Source organism: Cherax quadricarinatus, chromosome 76, assembly GCF_038502225.1.
Source record: "Cherax quadricarinatus isolate ZL_2023a chromosome 76, ASM3850222v1, whole genome shotgun sequence".
Classification (NCBI taxonomy): domain Eukaryota; kingdom Metazoa; phylum Arthropoda; class Malacostraca; order Decapoda; family Parastacidae; genus Cherax; species Cherax quadricarinatus.
This window is the reverse complement of record NC_091367.1, coordinates 7739970-7759890: the sequence shown is the minus strand read 5'-3', so window position 1 is coordinate 7759890 and position 19921 is coordinate 7739970. Positions and strand designations below refer to the sequence as shown.

At 39.2% G+C, this 19921-nt stretch overlaps 1 protein-coding gene across 1 annotated transcript; it reads right to left on the bottom strand.

The window, feature by feature from the left end:
• Nucleotides 1-3015: 3015 nt before the first annotated feature.
• On the bottom strand, nucleotides 3016-15009 carry LOC128703560 (sperm-associated antigen 7). The gene is made up of 6 exons (XM_053798230.2): nucleotides 14708-15009; nucleotides 10432-10499; nucleotides 9966-10054; nucleotides 9000-9171; nucleotides 8607-8763; nucleotides 3016-6480 (listed from the first exon to the last, which is right to left on the bottom strand). Exons 1-6 carry the CDS (start codon nucleotides 14784-14786, stop codon nucleotides 6344-6346), a joined length of 702 nt encoding a protein of 233 aa, XP_053654205.1. The 5' UTR covers nucleotides 14787-15009; the 3' UTR covers nucleotides 3016-6343.
• Nucleotides 15010-19921: the final 4912 nt, after the last annotated feature.

Below are 19921 nucleotides of genomic sequence, written 5' to 3'. Positions count from 1 at the left end.
CATAGGGTTGCTGCAGCTGCTGAGAGTAAGAGCTATTCTTGTGTTGGCTTGCCTGGAGATGGAACCTACCTTTGTAGCTGTGATCTATCAGTAGGCAATACACTTCTTTATTGAATGGAACAAGGTAAGTTCAGTACTGGCTTTACTGAAATGACCTGGTTCACTTATATATTTCCTGCCAGAGCTCACAGTTTACATGTTTTTTTGGTTGGAATCTGTTTTGTAGGCTTGCCTCCAGTGAGGCATGTTTGGTCTAATGCTGTTCTTAAGTCATTTGATCGTTAATTTTTTATACGTTCCCATTATATTTGGTACTGTATTTTTTTTGTGTTTAGTGCCTCTCCTTGTTGAGCTCTATGGTGCAGAAAAGAAGCTGCTATCATTTTTACTTCTACCTTAACAGGAGCACTTCAGATCAACCAAACATGTTGCCAAATTGTAGAATTTTCTTGACAACTGATTCCCAAGATGCATCTATTGTTCTCCCAGTTAGCTCAATATGTTTACCACCTTCCTCCATTCTCAGCCCTTCTCACATTTTTCCTGGATATTCTCTCTGTTTTTTTTATGCCATACTACCATTAGTGTCTACCTTCAACTGTAAGACATGTGACAATTTTTTGTGCTCCGAGCACAATTGAAATGCGTGATGATTAACTTGCTTTCACACACTTTCCATAAATTGTGACCTTGGTGGGAGACAGCTAACATGTTGAAAAAAAAAAATTCTTTTTTTTTTTTTTTTTTTTTTTTTTTTTAAGCTGATTGCTTTTCCAGCCCACAGATGGTAACTAGCATATTTATTTATTTTCAGTGACCATTCTTGACTAAATCTGCATCTTGATGAAAATGGTATACAATGCCAACAAGTAGATGAGTAAGACTCATGTGCAACAGTTGGGTATCTATTGTTGAAATGTTTCACCTATATGGTAGGCTTCTTCAGTCAAATATAGAAAATAAATATGGACACAGCAGCAGTAGTAGTGAGGTAAAGATGTGATCAGCCCATCAACCATCTACTTGTCAGTAGTGTATACCATTTTCATCATTACACTTGTTTGACAGCAACACAGCAGTATCTTGATACAGAGGATATTCCACAACTTTATTTTCTTACCTACTACCTATGAATGAGATGGGTTGGATTTGATAGGAACTTACTTAGCATGGGCCAGTAGGCTTGCTGCAGTGCTTCTCACTTCTTGCCTTCTTGCATCTACTAGTGGTTCCTGCCTCCTGCGCAACGTCATCAAGACCTTCCACATCTCACCCTTGGCTTCAGCTTCACATTGTTCCAGACTATGGAGCTGATCTCTTTCCCAGGCTGAGGGACTGAGCACCTCAAGAACTCCTTCAAGGTTGATGAACTGATCACATCATTTTTACCTTGCCACTACTGCCGCTGTCTCTATATTTGACTAAAGAAGGCTACTGTGCAAGTGAAATGTCTCAACAGTAAAGATCCCCTTCTATTTCACATGTCTTACCCATCTAAATTTACATCCTCTGACAGTCTTCCTTGCACATTCCTTTCAAGGTTACAAATATCCACAGCCAACTTGTGCACCAATGCCTGCCTATTCGCAGTATAGTTCATGGTTCTTTATGCAACCTCTTTGTGATTATTACCTTTGAGCAATATAGTCAGACTCACATTTGACTGCTATTTCTTCTCATTGGTGGCTTATCTGACAAATCAGTTGGTAGTTATAGAGCTGCAACCCACACTGCTGGCAGAGTGCAATGCAAAGTACTGCCAGTGAACTGCCAAAAGTCCTGCCTTCAGGGTAATTCATTGTGTGTGACAGCAAAATTAAGATACTTTAGAGGGGTATAGTGGAAGAGGAGATAGGAGGTTCACAGTTGATGTAGCAACTCATTGCCAATTAAAGCATAGTGTGTTCACATTAAAAGTGGGTCTGTCAGAAAGACATGCAGACAAAAATGATGATGTAGATATAGGCGTAGAATGAAGGGACAGAAGTTGCAATGTTTGATAGGGAGTCGCAATAACTGACATGTGGTTCTTTAAGGGGCATGAGGGGACTGCCCAAGAGAGACCATATTTGTGAAAGGGAACCAAGGCAGTACAGTAGGACCCCGTAAAGTGTATAAGTTTCATGAAGTTTGCCCAAAAATAAGAAGAGGAAAAAATAAAATAATGATTTTTGATTTGGCAACACCTTGGTAAAATTTATGCTAAATTGTTAATGTTTAGGATGTTATAGTTGACTTTACATAAACAAGGCTAAAGATGAATTGTATAGAAGGAATTGAACAACACGTCATTATTTTGTATCCTAAAATTTTTAAGCAGAGATGCTCTTAAGTGTCCCCATTTCTGAGACAACATGAATTACATTTGGAATATAGAATGACTGGGGGCAACAAATAGATGTAGAGGGCATAGTATACAAGTATACCATGGTTGCACAAGGCAGTGAGTAGAAAAACCCCTTTTATGGTATTGCAGTTGTACTGCAAGGCAGAAACCAAGAAGGCTTGCTAAACCTTTTGGATACCCGTATGACCCAAGCGAGTTTAACACTTAGTTATGATTGTAATAATAATAATACTTTGTTTATAGACAGCAATAAACCCCTTAAGTCTTTGTTTTTAAAAGACTCTGACAAAGCATTAAAAATATTAAGCTAGAAGAGCGTGGTGATTCAACTTACAAAAGCAAAGCAGTAGACACTTCCTTTGCATTGGATAAAAAGAACTTGTAAAGCTTAAGACTACCCTCAACAAGCACATATAGTTCCTGCAAGGAAGAACATAAAACATTACTGATTTCTCTCTCTGCATAGATTTGCTGTTATGCAATACTCCATTTCTATCAGTGATTCAATTAGTGTAATATACATCTGGTGTATGTAATCAGTACAACTTGCAGAGTAAGTGTTGATGGCCTGACTGAGCTTATTACAACTGCCAAGGGCCTGGAACAAATCTACTGCATAAACAAGAGACATCAGTATAGAATGACAAGGAAGAAATAAAAATCATAGAATGGGAGAACAGCATTTATTGAAAGGTCAATAAGAAAATGGAACAGACCATCATGCAGCACTGCCATGTAATCAAGCCAGGAAAAAGAATAAACTGAGAGTAAAGGGATACTGTACCACCTTATGCTTCACCAAAAGGTGTGTTGCCATTTTAGCTAAAACTTGTTTCAGAAATATTTGCTAAAGCAGTACAGTGGAACACAGAAAGATTGGCTTGATTGGGGTCAAAGGTGATTAATCTGAGCTTTGGGTCTGTACAGTTCAACAAAATTGAATGCTAAATCCAAAAAGAAATTTAAGGGAAAATCACAATAGCAATAAAATAAAAAAAAAATTCAATGTACTTACCTAAAGATATTGTCCTTTTCTTCTTGTACAGTATACATACATCATGTAATTCATGTGTTAGGTATGGTTACAATGCAAAATATTAGTTGAATACTGAAATTCCTTTCAAAATATAGAATTTGCCAGGTGCCACAGTGCATCAGCTGTACTCATATTAACATTTTATTGCCAGTAATTACATGCCTTATCAAGCACCATCATGTAATTCACATACGTAAGATGATGAGGCAGATTGTTGGTGTTGAACACTGAAATTTCCTAAAAAGAAAACATTTTTTTTACACTGATACTCACCAGTGTCATACGTACCTATCTTATATAAATTTTATTTGCTATAAATGTTGCCATACTAATAATTACCCTGTACTTTACAGTAACTTGAATGAGTGCCCTACAAATATAATAAATATAAATAATGGTAAATGAGGAAAATATAAATCAAATAGGACTTGCAACTTATTGCATTTCCTGAAACAGGTCTCAAGTTCATTATAACAGGAAGTAGAGGATTCTGCTCACTGTCTTTATATCCATACCTGTCAGCATTATGGCAGGAACATGGCATATCAGTTAACTAACAGATCACCAAAAATTATTAATGTACTGAATTGTTAACAAATTTTGGCATAATTCCAAAATTTGAATCATAAATCCCCAAATCTGGAAGCTATCAAAACATGGGTGTTAATTAATGAAATTGCAAGTCCTGAAATTCGTGACAGAGATATGACTATTGTATTAACAAATCCCACTAAGTAGAAGACAGTTTGCATCCTGCCCAAACAAACTTGACTGACTGGGGTAGCAACTAGCTACTGTTGGTTTTAAGGCAAGACATATAGAACCTGTACACAATCAAAAAACTATGACCAGACATGTTATTACCAAGTTTGTCAAAGTCAACCAAAATTTACTCTCGAGCATAGAAATTTCTCCAAGTAAAATGTACATCATTTTCAAACTATCTAACCAAACATTCCGATTACCCGAGGAATCAGTTGCTAACTTTTCATGTTCCACTGTACTGGAAATGCACTGTTATATTTTCAGAAATAAATTCTTGAAGTTTTCTGGTCAAGAGTTTTTGAGACACAGGAACAATATGGCAGCCTTTCAAGTACTCCATCATCATCTCATAACTCAAGTGAGTAATAAATGGTATCTTAATACATTCCTTCTTGACCAAATACTTGGCTAAGAAATAAAAGTCAAATCAGAAGGAATTTATTTTTTTACATAATTATGTACAAAAGAGTAATCAGAATTAAATATGTTATTAGGTGTAAGAAAATAAACAATCTGAATATCTCATAAGAATTGGTATATGGTTCATTTCTCACAAATAATGAGTTTTTATAGCCTGATATTGTATTAACCATTTTGGGCAAATTATTCCATGGATTTTTATGTAGTAGAAAAAATAGTTGTTTTTTTCACAATATGATACCGTATATAAATAATTACAGGCATACTACGCCTGGCTCTTAGAATACATTGTCTTACATGAGGCTGATTTCAGCCTAAACACAATGAGCCTGAGATGTATTACACTATATTTGTTTTTCTACATATAGTATATAGCTATTCAAATATGTATGTTTAAGTTATCTGAGCTGCTTACCATATAACTAGCTAAGCCTATGGACAGATTGATACAATAACAGACACGACTAATCAACAGTTAAAAAAAATTCACTGTAAACTCGTGCAAGGATCAACAAAATATCTTTGCCATGTGTGGAAAATCATACCCACAAACAGACATGTGGCTTCAAGAAATATTTATTCATAAATAATACACCATTCCCTTTTTCTTTTTATAATTATTAACTGTTATGCCACTCTTGGCTTTGGTATACAATTGCTGCAAAATTTGGTTGGGAAGAAAATGTACATTACAGGCCAGAATTTCTAAAAATGGGGCCCCGAGGTTCAATCCAACACCAAGGATTGTTTTTTCTTTTTTTATATGTATAGAAAATTCATTAATGCAAATAAAATTCTTTAGTAAATAAGTACATCTCAAAGACTTCCAGCAAGTGTCTATGAGCGTGTTACATAGGAGTAAATGGAGACGAATGGTTTTTGGAACCTGACGAGCTATTGGAGTGTGAGCAGGGTAATATTTAGTGAAGGGATTCAGGGAAACCGGTTATTATAGATTTAGCCAGACTCGAGTCCTGGAAATGGGAAGTACAATGCTTGCACTTTAAAGGAGGGGTCTAGGATATTGATAGTTTGGAAGGACTTATAAACTGTCGTATCTGAGTGCCTCTGCAAAGACAGTGATTATGTATGAGTGAGGTGAAAGTGTTGAATGATGATAAAAGTATTTTCTTTTTGGGGATTTTCTTTGTTTTTGGGTCACACTGCCTTGGTGGGAGATGGCCGACTTGTTGAAAAAAAAACTCGAGTACATGAGCTAATTGAAACAAATTTTGCAGAATGTTTCTTCCAATCAAGTGGTATCCAAATATGAGACTTACTGGAATGACAGGAAATCTATTCAAAGGGGCCAACTATTTATGAAGTAATAACATAAGCCACATTTTGATATGCACAATTATGATAAGGGGTTTTGCATAAATATAAAAACAGGAATAATATTTACTTCACTTGTAACATAACCAGTGTATTAACATTCCATTCAAGCTGAATATAAAGCCTGCCAATACCTGAATAAAAATGACCTAAACATCTTACTGATGTATAGTCCCAGAATACCAGCAGCTCAAATAAATAACATATCAAAACAGCATACTTTGCACACAGCTGTTTGTATTATGTAAATTAAAATGACTAACCTTATAAGGAACATTCTGGAGGAAAAAGTAAGTAAATCTCACTCATTTCACTAATCCTGAAAAAAAATTTCAGCATCAAAAGTTATGCACATGTATAATGTTAAAATACTCATTATACTTGTAACATATTACTGTAGTGTACTTGTAGAAAGTTAACAACACTAAAGACTATAAATGTTACGGATGTGCTCCATTTCCACTCTGAGACTTTTGGTCTGTCGTTCCATCCTCTTTATCTCGCTTGAGTTTCTTTGCTCTGATGTCTGCTAATGCTTCCTCTATGGTTCGCTTGTCCTTCTTTAACTCACTGCGAACTGAAGACAACGTGATAAGGAACAATCAGTAATAAAAAAAATTAAAATCCTATGCACTTTCAAGCTAGAGTACAGCAGACATACAGTGCTTGCTAAGTGTATCCCTACTCAATCCTCCCTACATAACTAGCTATAATTCATACACTGCTCTACAATGTCAAAATCTATATACAGTACCTATGCATTCCAATTAACGTCATTAAAGCATTTATAGTTACTACTACATACAATTGTCTCAACACAGCCACACTAAATTGAAATTCAATATTTTAAACTGCTATACACAAATAACCCGCACATAAAAGAGAGAAGCTTACGACAACGTTTCGGTCCGACTTGGACCATTTATAAAGTCACACAGTGTGACTTTGTAAATGGTCCAAGTCGGACCGAAACGTCATCGTAAGCTTCTCTCTTTTATGTGCGGGTTATTTGTGTATCGTTCCAATCACGGTATTGTGCCTTTTTTTGTTATTTTAAACTGCTACTTTGCTAGTTTGGAAAATTGATCTCTATTTTGACTAGTAACTGTTCTATATATGCTGAACTTGGCATATGCCCATTCATTTCCTGTAACATCAATATGACCTAGGCACCAAAAGAACTCCATATCCTTGTGCTGTACATGGAGACAGGCTAACCACTTCTGAATTTTTTGTGCCATTGGATGGGCAAAAGCCTACTGGATTAGGAATCAGAGTAGACAGTGAACAAAAATACACCTATGCTAGCTATCAGGAAGAGAGTAGCAATGACTGTGTGAAGCTCTGCAGTGAAAACAAGAGGACTTTTGGAAGCCTTGCACAATGCAAGTTCTCACCAGCAATCACATCAAAGTCAACCCATCCCACCCATCCTACAGCACTTCAGTAAAATCCTTGATTTTAAAGCATAATCAAAATCATGCTCCAAGAAACTGACCAAGGTCATCATCAGAACTTGGCACTTACTGTCCCCATGCACTACCTACAAAGAGGCACCTCAGGAACTGTCCCAGGAGAGAAGGTATAGAACCAACTCCTCTATATTTTGCACATAATACAGTCCACATTCTTAAATACCTTGATTTTTTTAACAGAAATGAACTCCTCAAGGTGGGTGTCTTGATTCTGGTAGGGGCTCTCAATCCAGGAAATTGGATCTAGTCTCCCCTCCTTGGATGAAACCTGACTGCCTCCCATTATGAAGGCACTGTATGACCCCTATGGGTCTCTTTTTTTTTTTTTTTTCAACATGTCAGCCATTTCCTACCGAGGCAAGTTGACCCAATAAAGGAAAAAACTTTCATCATCATTCAACACTTTCACCATCACTCATACATAATCTCTGTTTTTGCAAAGGAGCTCAGATATGACAGTTTAGATGTCCCTCCAAACTGCCAATATCCCCAACCCCTCCTTTAAAGTGCAGTCATATAGTATTATAATAAGTAAAGCTGAATTTACTGCACAAATTTTTACTTCAATTTTTAGCCCATGAACACACCTTTGCACCTTGACGCTGAGAGGCTCTTGGTCCAAGTAACTGAACCTGTCCTCCCTTCACTGGACTGAACCTGAATGCCTCCCCTTTTCTGTGATTTGTTTGCAATCGAATTATGATTTCATGAACAATAATATAGTAATATCTTTAAATTATTCTTGTTCAGTACCAGCACCTCTCCTTATTTTAGTCTGTAGTCTTGCAATTTTGCTTCACATTCCTTAATAATACTAATAGCCAATCAAATATCATGACCAAGAAGAGGAATGAGAATTATTATAATGTTCATCTCCCCCTCTCTCATAATCAAAGGAACTGCTATCACCTTTCCCTTCTAAAGCCACTGTATGGCCCCCACAGGTTTAATGCTTTATAATTAATAAACAGTACTGTAGTCACAAAGAAGTGTCAAACCCACTACTTCCAGGGAGCTTTACAAGTGTTTTTTCTCAGTTTTTTACTGTCCAGGATTTTAGGAGCCTTTCCATCACAAAGTTCTTGAAAGCTACTTGCTTTCTTATTTCTTCCCATATACTAGCACCATATACATATATTTATTTGTAAAGCAATTTATTTCAATAGCCAAAATTCTTTATCTACCCATCTCATGCAATAGGTAATATAGCATACAAAATTATACATACCAAAACCAAACTGTTTGTTAACCTCCAATATTCTGGCTGATTCCTTGCCTGTTTCTTTTCCAACCAAGCGTTCATATTTTTCAATGAACTTGTTAGATCCAGGGTCTTTCTTCAGTTGCTGTGCTCTCAATTCATCTTCATATTCTTGTTGTTTTCTCTGTAATATATGCAAGAGAAGAGGTAAGGAGAGGCAGAGACAAAGGTCAGTCAAGTCATGAGTGTTTTGAAGATTAGAGCATTTGACAATGTAGTAGTGAGAAAGAAAGGCATCTACAGAGACGAAACACTTTTGTACAAAATAAACACCTATTTGCAAACTATATTTGTTACAACTTTTATGTATCAATATCATTATACAAATTAACCATAACTTAAAATATAACTTGTCCTTACAAGAAGGGCTGCTTCCTTTGCTTTTTCTGGATCCCATTCTTCACCACTTTTATATGCATCTAATTCCTCTTCAGTTAATGGATACTCTTTCTTAAACACCATTACATGACGGTCAAAATCCTCAGTCCCAAAGGCATAGGTAGTGAGGCCAGCAACATCTGCTACATCACGTCTGTAAAAAACAAAATACATGACCACCATAAGGCCAGGCACAACTTAAATGATAAGGAAGCACTCTATTCATAGTATTAATGCACTTATCTATAATTACTTTTTGTGTTTTTAATTAATGTTATATTCACAATAGTGCTAAACACATGCAGATCATTTAGCATTGCTTCTTTTCTTAATTTTGACTGATAATTGTATCATAATCTTGCCAGTGATACTGTGGGTAAAAAAGACACTTATGAAACATTTAGGACATTTTATCAGAAGACATATTGTCCACTAAAGGCTTCACAAAATGTCCTAAAATTTGAACACAAATCTTAACTCGGTTAATAAATCTCAGAAAAGAAGTAAATATCAATCTTTTCAGTGATTCCTTTAAAAAAAGCTTGACTACTGCACAGAGAAAGGGGATATAATACTGTATACAGTGGGTTGATACTAGCATCTTCAATAAACCAGAATGTACCCTTCATACTGAATGAGCAGTTTGCATCTCCAAGTCTCTGTCTAGTTACTGTATATGCAAATTCTCTCTTTATTTTGCATTACATCATATTATAATCATAAGGAAGTGGTCAACCCACAGGGATGTCATACAGTGCCTGGGAAATGGGAGGTAATCAGGTATAATCCAAAGAAGAGAAGGGTAGCATTACTTCCTTGGAACAAGGACCCTTCACCAACATCAAAGCCAAATCCCTCGAGGAGTAGTTCCTAGATGTAGTTTTCCTCATAGGTAAACACCTTTTCAAGTAGGAATGGTTAAATTCAACAAAACACCATGACTCTTACACAATACTCCTTGCCACTCTGTCCATTGGCTCAAATTTCTTTTTCATTAAGGTGACATTTTGAATAAATCTATTTATTCGTTCTTCAATCTGCAATAAAGAAAAAATAATTTTAGCATAAAAATAGACATATGCAGGATCTTTTACAAATCATATGCTACAAAAATATACCCTTCAAGAGAGACATTTCAATACCGGTGTAAGCTCTTAATTCAAGGAATTGACCCTACCCTCCCCTTCCTTGGATCAAACCTGACTGCCTTCCATTTTCAAAGTATTGTATGACCCTTATGGGTTTAGGGCCTCATGGCTTCTTTTTGATTATAATAATAATAATAATCAGGGCCTCATGAATTTAATAATATTAATGCAGAAATATATAATACATTGCAAATAATAATAATACATTTATAGTAGTAGTAATAATAATAATATGCAGTACTCTAATTAATGATAAAAATACTTACAAGTTTTCTGAACTGATTTAATCTTTCTCTCTCCTTGTTTTTTGCCTCTTCAACTGCTTTCTGTTGCTCTGTAAACAAAAAACAATGCAACAGTGGTGCATGATAAAAAAAAATGCCCTACATACAGAAACAAAGAACTGATGTTATAGAATTAGTATTCTGAACAACATAACTGGATGGATAAAATAAAGGAAAGTGTTAAAGATGGCTGTAGTCCCCTATAAGCTGAGAGAGTACAGTTTATAGGGGAATAAATCTGTTAACTATACAATGGTAGCAACTGAAGTATATGGCAGAAATGTGATTGATAATGATTGGAAAAACAATTATCATCATCATCAAAGATGGCATTATACAGTTATTTGCCAATACCGATATTCAATTTTAGGCCGATACCATTAAAATGGCTAATACCCTCTGATACCAGTTTTACCTGGAGTTTACCTGGAGAGAGTTTCGGGGGTCAACGCCCCCGCGGCCCGGTCTGTGACCAGGCCTCCTGGTGGATCAGCGCCTGATCAACCAGGCTGTTGCTGCTGGCTGCACGCAAACCAACGTACAAGCCACAGCCCGGCTGATCAGGAACTGACTTTAGGTGCTTGTCCAGTGCCAGCTTGAAGACTGCCAGGGGTCTGTTGGTAATCCCCCTTATGTGTGCTGGGAGGCAGTTGAACAGTCTCGGGCCCCTGACACTTATTGTATGGTCTCTTAACGTGCTAGTGACACCCCTGCTTTTCATTGGGGGGATGGTGCATCGTCTGCCAAGTCTTTTGCTTTCGTAGTGAGTGATTTTCGTGTGCAAGTTCGGTACTAGTCCCTCTAGGATTTTCCAGGTGTATATAATCATGTATCTCTCCCTCCTGCGTTCCAGGGAATACAGGTTTAGAAACCTCAAGCGCTCCCAGTAATTGAGGTGTTTTATCTCCGTTATGCGCGCCGTGAAAGTTCTCTGTACATTTTCTAGGTCGGCAATTTCACCTGCCTTGAAAGGTGCTGTTAGAGTGCAGCAATATTCCAGCCTAGATAGAACAAGTGACCTGAAGAGTGTCATCATGGGCTTGGCCTCCCTAGTTTTGAAGGTTCTCATTATCCATCCTGTCATTTTTCTAGCAGATGCGATTGATACAATGTTATGGTCCTTGAAGGTGAGATCCTCCGACATAATCACTCCCAGGTCTTTGACGTTGGTGTTTCGCTCTATTTTGTGGCCAGAATTTGTTTTGTACTCTGATGAAGATTTAATTTCCTCATGTTTACCATATCTGAGTAATTGAAATTTCTCATCGTTGAACTTCATATTGTTTTCTGCAGCCCACTGAAAGATTTGGTTGATGTCCGCCTGGAGCCTTGCAGTGTCTGCAATGGAAGACACTGTCATGCAGATTCGGGTGTCATCTGCAAAGGAAGACACGGTGCTGTGGCTGACATCCTTGTCTATGTCGGATATGAGGATGAGGAACAAGATGGGAGCTAGTACTGTGCCTTGTGGAACAGAGCTTTTCACCGTAGCTGCCTCGGACTTTACTCTGTTGACGACTACTCTCTGTGTTCTGTTAGTGAGGAAATTATAGATCCATCGACCAACTTTTCCTGTTATTCCTTTAGCGCGCATTTTGTGCGCTATTACGCCATGGTCACACTTGTCGAAGGCTTTTGCAAAGTCTGTATATATTACATCTGCATTCTTTTTGTCTTCTAGTGCATTTAGGACCTTGTCGTAGTGATCCAGTAGTTGAGACAGACAGGAGCGACCTGTTCTAAACCCATGTTGCCCTGGGTTGTGTAACTGATGGGTTTCTAGATGGGTGGTGATCTTGCTTCTTAGGACCCTTTCAAAGATTTTTATGATATGGGATGTTAGTGCTATTGGTCTGTAGTTCTTTGCTGTTGCTTTACTGCCCCCTTTGTGGAGTGGGGCTATGTCTGTTGTTTTTAGTAACTGAGGGACGACCCCCGTGTCCATGCTCCCTCTCCATAGGATGGAAAAGGCTCGTGATAGGGGCTTCTTGCAGTTCTTGATGAACACAGAGTTCCATGAGTCTGGCCCTGGGGCAGAGTGCATGGGCATGTCATTTATCGCCTGTTCGAAGTCATTTGGCGTCAGGATAACATCGGATAGGCTTGTGTTAATCAAATTTTGTGGCTCTCTCATAAAAAATTCATTTTGATCTTCGACTCTCAGCCTGGTTAGCGGCTTGCTAAAAACTGAGTCATATTGGGACTTGAGTAGCTCACTCATTTCCTTGCTGTCATCTGTGTAGGACCCATCTTGTTTAAGTAGGGGCCCAATACTGGACGTTGTTCTCGATTTTGATTTGGCATAGGAGAAGAAATACTTTGGGTTTCTTTCGATTTCATTTATGGCTTTTAGTTCTTCCCGCGATTCCTGACTCCTAAAGGATTCTTTTAGCTTAAGTTCGATGCTTGCTATTTCTCTGACCAGTGTCTCCCTGCGCATTTCTGATATATTGACCTCTTTTAGCCGCTCTGTTATTCTTTTCCGTCGCCTGTAAAGGGAGCGCCTGTCTCTTTCTATTTTACATCTACTCCTCCTTTTTCTTAGAGGAATAAGCCTCATACCATGAAAATTAGCTGATACCCACCAATACTGATACTTTGACATACCCGTATCATTGTTTGCAAAGACATTAAATAAATAAATAAATTATTATTAGTCATGGGAATGAGCTAAACCTATACAATGGCCAGGGACAGGGAGGCAATCAAGTTCAATCCAAGGAAGGTGAGGATAGGCTCAATTCCTTGGATTAAGAGTTCATTATCACCAAGGCACCTCCCTCAAAGGGACTGGAAAGATAAATTATGACTAAAGAAAAAATTTAGACCGTTATTGGAGCTATCTAAGAAAACCTCAGGAAATCTTTAAAAAACTTGCCCCATACTCTAACTCTTACTGTTGCTATTAAATCTATAGTTTACCCTTGGATGAGAAGTATTAAGGGTATTATCTTAGTGCCTTGGGAATGGGAGGACATATCGTGTCCTGGGAATGGGAAGACATATAGTGTCCTGGGAATGGGAGGATATACAGTGTCCTGGGAATGGGAGGACATATACTGTCCTGGGAATGGGAGGATATAGTGTCCTGGGAATGGGAGGATATACAGTGTCCTGGGAATGGGGGGGGTATAGTGTCCTGGGAATGGGAGGGCATATACTGTCCTGGGAATGGGAGGGCATATACTGTCCTGGGAATGGGAGGACATATAGTACCCTGGGAATGGGAGGACATATATTACCCTGGGAATGGGAGGACATAGTGTCCTGGGAATGGGAGGACATAGTGTCCTGGGAATGGGAGGACATAGTGTCCTGGGAATGGGAGGACATAGTGTCCTGGGAATGGGAGGACATAGTGTCCTGGGAATGGGAGGACATAGTGTCCTGGGAATGGGAGGACATAGTGTCCTGGGAATGGGAGGACATAGTGTCCTGGGAATGGGAGGACATAGTGTCCTGGGAATGGGAGGACATAGTGTCCTGGGAATGGGAGGACATAGTGTCCTGGGAATGGGAGGACATAGTGTCCTGGGAATGGGAGGACATAGTGTCCTGGGAATGGGAGGACATAGTGTCCTGGGAATGGGAGGACATAGTGTCCTGGGAATGGGAGGACATAGTGTCCTGGGAATGGGAGGACATAGTGTCCTGGGAATGGGAGGACATAGTGTCCTGGGAATGGGAGGACATAGTGTCCTGGGAATGGGAGGACATAGTGTCCTGGGAATGGGAGGACATAGTGTCCTGGGAATGGGAGGACATAGTGTCCTGGGAATGGGAGGACATAGTGTCCTGGGAATGGGAGGACATAGTGTCCTGGGAATGGGTGGCCTGGTGGCTAAAGCTCCCGCTTCACACACGGAGGGCCTGGGTTCGATTCCCGGCGGGTGGAAACATTCCGACACGTTTCCTTACACCTGTTGTCCTGTTCACCTAGCAGCAAATAGGTACCTGGGTGTTAGTCGACTGGTGTGGGTCGCATCCTGGGGGACAAGATTAAGGACCCCAATGGAAATAAGTTAGACAGTCCTCGATGACGCACTGACTTTCTTGGGTTATCCTGGGTGGCTAACCCTCCGGGGTTAAAAATCCGAACGAAATCTTATCTCTCTTATCATGGACCGGGCCATGAGGGGGCACTAACCCCCGGAACACCCTCCAGGTAAGGGGAGAGTAGATCCAACTCCCTGGATTAAGAGTTCCTCTCCACCATCAAGTGACCTCTCCTTAAGGGAGTTATTATGGGGTAAATTACCTCTTAACATCTTCCTTTGTTTATCAGTTACACTTGGCGGCTTATCCATTTTGCTCATTATGGAGTCTAGGAGATCCATGGTGGTGATGCTGTTGCTGGGTTATCTACGTGTTGCAACGACTAATGAACTTGGAATTAGCTAGGGAACTTTAAATTTTCTAAGCTGAAGATGCAGGTTATTCCACAAAAGATGCAACTGCAGTGTTATTGCAAGATAAAGACGTAGGAACCAGTGTTGTGAAGAGCCTTGTTGTTCTTGTTGGTAATTATGGGCTGCTGCAACTTGAGCCGTATTGAGCTAACACTCGGCTAGATGTATTAAAATAATAATAATAATAATTATTATTATTATTATACACAAAACCTACACATAGGAGAATGAAACTTATAATGACGTTTCGGTCCTACTTGGACCATTGACTAACTAACTGTCCAAGTCAGACCGAAATGTGGTCATAAGTTCAATTCTTGTTTGGGTTATCCTAGGTAATTTACACACGTTACTATGTATTTAATTATTATTAATTTGGACATGATACATAAATGTACAAAGAAATACAGTGGTTAAGTGTAACATGCCAAAAGCCCCTTGTATGCAGAGCAATATGGGCAGGCTTAAAATTAACTCAAGATTTACTAAGCAATGATATATTCAGTGGTAAACATTATAGTAAACAAATAACAATTAAGCACAAATGAGTATTTTAAAGACAGGTCATATGGTCATTTACTGAGTTACTGTGTATTCAGTAGAATGGAGTATTCTGTTAGGGAATGTAATTAAAAAAAAAGTTTGATAGGGTCACAGGTTAAACATTTATGAGATACAATTATTCAGTATTTATTTAGTTGTGGGTGAGTAAGTGATTTTTAAGAAGAGACTTGAATTTATAAACAGTGTTTCTTTTATATTCCCAGGTGATGAATTCCAGATTTTTGGGCCTTTTATGTGCATTGAGTTTTTGCATAGTGCGAGATGGACACGAGGAACATCAAAGAGTGACCTGTGCCTTGTGTTATGGTCATGTGTTCTGCTGGGGTTGGTAAGGAGACGTTTGAGGGGAGGGTTTATATCCGAGTTAAGTGTTCTATGTATGTAATAGGTACAATAATAAGTATGGATGGATGTTTTGTACGGTGAGTAGGTTTAGAGTTTTAAATATTGGTGGAGTGTGCTGCCTGTAGTGGGAATTTGTTATCATTCTAACTGCAGCCTTTTGTTGGGTTTACCTGGAGTTTACCTGGAGAGAGTTCCGGGGGTCAACGCCCCCGCGGCCCGGTCTGTGACCAGGCCTCCTGGTGGATCAGAGCCTGATCAACCAGGCTGTTGCTGCTGGCTGCACGCAAACCAACGTACGAGCCACAGCCCGGCTGGTCAGGAACCGACTTTAGGTGCTTGTCCAGTGCCAGCTTGAAGACTGCCAGGGGTCTGTTGGTAATCCCCCTTATGTATGCTGGGAGGCAGTTGAACAGTCTCGGGCCCCTGACACTTGTTGTATGGTCTCTTAACGTGCTAGTGACACCCCTGCTTTTCATTCAAAATTCAAAATTTAAATTCAAAGTTTATTCTCTATAAGGATTACAATGCTGAGATTACAGAAATTTGGTTATTGTATGGTTTACATGTAGTAAAATAGTGATTACAGAGTGTACCACTAGAACGGGGGGATGTTGCATCGTCTGCCAAGTCTTTTGCTTTCGTAGTGAGTGATTTTCGTGTGCAAGTTCGGTACTAGTCCCTCTAGGATTTTCCAGGTGTATATAATCATGTATCTCTCCCGCCTGCGTTCCAGGGAATACAGTTTTAGGAACCTCAAGCGCTCCCAGTAATTGAAGTGTTTTATTTCCGTTATGCGCGCCGTGAAGGTTCTCTGTACATTTTCTAGGTCAGCAATTTCACCTGCCTTGAAAGGTGCTGTTAGTGTGCAGCAATATTCCAGCCTAGATAGAACAAGTGACCTGAAGAGTGTCATCATGGGCTTGGCCTCCCTAGTTTTGAAGGTTCTCATTATCCATCCTGTCATTTTTCTAGCAGATGCGATTGATACAATGTTATGGTCCTTGAAGGTGAGATCCTCCGACATGATCACTCCCAGGTCTTTGACGTTGGTGTTTCGCTCTATTTTGTGGCCAGAATTTGTTTTGTACTCTGATGAAGATTTAATTTCCTCGTGTTTACCATATCTGAGTAATTGAAATTTCTCATCGTTGAACTTCATATTGTTTTCTGCAGCCTACTGAAAGATTTGGTTGATGTCCGCCTGGAGCCTTGCAGTGTCTGCAATGGAAGACACTGTCATGAAGATTCGGGTGTCATCTGCAAAGGAAGACACGGTGCTGTGGCTGACATCCTTGTCTATGTCGGATATGAGGATGAGGAACAAGATGGGAGCGAGTACTGTGCCTTGTGGAACAGCTTTTCACCGTAGCTGCCTCGAACTTTACTCTGTTGACGCCTATTCTGTGTTCTGTTAGTGAGGAAATTATAGATCCATCGACCGACTTTTCCTGTTATTCCTTTAGCACGCATTTTGTGCGCTATTACGCCATGGTCACACTTGTCAAAGGCTTTTGCAAAGTCTGTATATATTACATCTGCATTCTTTTTGTCTAATAGTGCATTTAGGACCTTGTCGTAGTGATTCAATAGTTGAGACAGACAGGAGCGACCTGTTCTAAACCCATGTTGCCCTGGGTTGTGTAACTGATGGGTTTCTAGATGGGTGGTGATCTTGCTTCTTAGGACCCTTTCAAAGATTTTTATGATATGGGATGTTAGTGCTATTGGTCTGTAGTTCTTTGCTGTTGCTTTACTGCCCCCTTTGTGGAGTGGGGCTATGTCTGTTGTTTTTAGTAACTGTGGGACGACCCCCGTGTCCATGCTCCCTCTCCATAGGATGGAAAAGGCTCGTGATAGGGGCTTCTTGCAGTTCTTGATGAACACGGAGTTCCATGAGTCTGGCCCTGGGGCAGAGTGCATGGGCATGTCATTTATCGCCTGTTCGAAGTCATTTGGCGTCAGGATAACATCGGATAGGCTTGTGTTAACCAAATTTTGTGGCTCTCTCATAAAAAATTCATTTTGATCTTCGACTCTCAGTCTGGTTAGCGGCTTGCTAAAAACTGAGTCATATTGGGACTTGAGTAGCTCACTCATTTCCTTGCTGTCATCTGTGTAGGAACCATCTTGTTTAAGTAGGGGCCCAATACTGGACGTTGTTCTCGACTTTGATTTGGCATAGGAGAAGAAATACTTTGGGTTTCTTTCGATTTCATTTATGGCTTTTAGTTCTTCCCGCGATTCCTGACTCCTAAGATAAGATAAGATAAGATTTCGTTCGGATTTTTAACCCCGGAGGGTTAGCCACCCAGGATAACCCAAGAAAGTCAGTGCGTCATCGAGGACTGTCTAACTTATTTCCATTGGGGTCCTTAATCTTGTCCCCCAGGATGCGACCCACACCAGTCGACTAACACCCAGGTACCTATTTGCTGCTAGGTGAACAGGACAATAGGTGTAAGGAAACGTGTCGGAATTTCCACCCGCCGGGAATCGAACCCGGGCCCTCCGTGTGTGAAGCGGGAGCTTTAGCCACCAGCCACCGATGCTTGCTATTTCTCTGACCAGTGTCTCCCTACGCATTTCAGATATATTGACCTCTTTTAGCCGCTCTGTTATTCTTTTCCGTCGCCTGTAAAGGGAGCGCCTGTCTCTTTCTATTTTACATCTACTCCTCCTTTTTCTTAGAGGAATAAGCCTTGTGCATACATCGAGTGCCACCAAGTTAATCTGTTCTAGGCATAAGATGGGGTCTGTGTTGCTTAGTATATCTTCCCAGCTTATATCGGTTAGGACTTGGTTTACTTGGTCCCACTTTATGTTTTTGTTATTGAAGTTGAATTTGGTGAATGCTCCCTCGTGACTAGTCTCATTATGTCGGTCTGGGGCTCCATGCATACATGTCTGAACCTCAATTATGTTGTGATCTGAGTATATTGTTTTTGATATGGTGACATTTCTTATCAGATCATCATTGTTAGTGAAGATGAGGTCTAGTGTATTCTCCAGTCTAGTAGGCTCTATTATTTGCTGGTTTAAATTGAATTTTGTGCAGAGATTTAAAAGCTCGTGTGAGTGTGAGTTTTCATCAGAGCTGCCTCCTGGTGTTATTACTGCAACAATATTATTTGCTATATTCTTCCATTTTAGGTGCCTTAAGTTGAAATCCCCCAGGAGCAAGATGTTGGGTGCAGGAGCTGGAAGATTTTCCAGACCACCATAAAAACCAACAACCAGCACCATAAAAACCAACAACCACCACCACCATAAAAACCAACCAGCATCATAAAACCCAACAACTACCACCACCATAAAAACCAACAACCAGCACCATAGAAACCAACAACCACCACCACCATAAAAACCAACCAGCATCATAAAACCCAACAACTACCACCACCATAAAAACCAACAACCAGCACCATAAAAACCAACACCCACCACCACCATAAAAACCAACCAGCATCATAAAACCCAACAACTACCACCACCAAAACTCTCGAAAACTCCCGAAACTCTCTCCAGGTAAACCATAAAAACCAACAACCAGCACCATAAAAACCAACAACAACCAGCACCATCACATGAAAACCAACAACAACCTGCAATATGAACAACAACAACCAGCACCACCAACAAGAATCCCATATATAGTAATGCAAGTTGTTATTAAACAGTAACTATTAAATTTAACTATTTAAGTTACATGGCTACACAATACATTCTTAATATCAACAATAAAAATTAATATAAATGAACATATAAGCTGCATATAAAATCGAACAAGTGAAGTATTGTATATACAGTTTATAAGAGTTCCTCTATAAAGTGTAATTTTGTGTAAATACAATAGAAAAATGCATCCAAAATTGATTAGCACGTTAAACTATGTATGATAATTTTACTTATAATAATTGTACTTAAATAAACTTAGTAAGTTTATTTAGATACAAGTACACACAAGTACAATTATCATATATAGTGTAAATTACATAGGATAACGTAAAAAAAAGTCAAAATGACTTAAATCCACTGGGTGAAAAGCTTCGTTGTACAGTACGTGATATTTAGTTGTGGACACTTTTTCAATTGCATTTACCAAAAAAATCCCCCTATATGGAATAGCTTTATGAGAAAGCTTACTGTAGTCACTG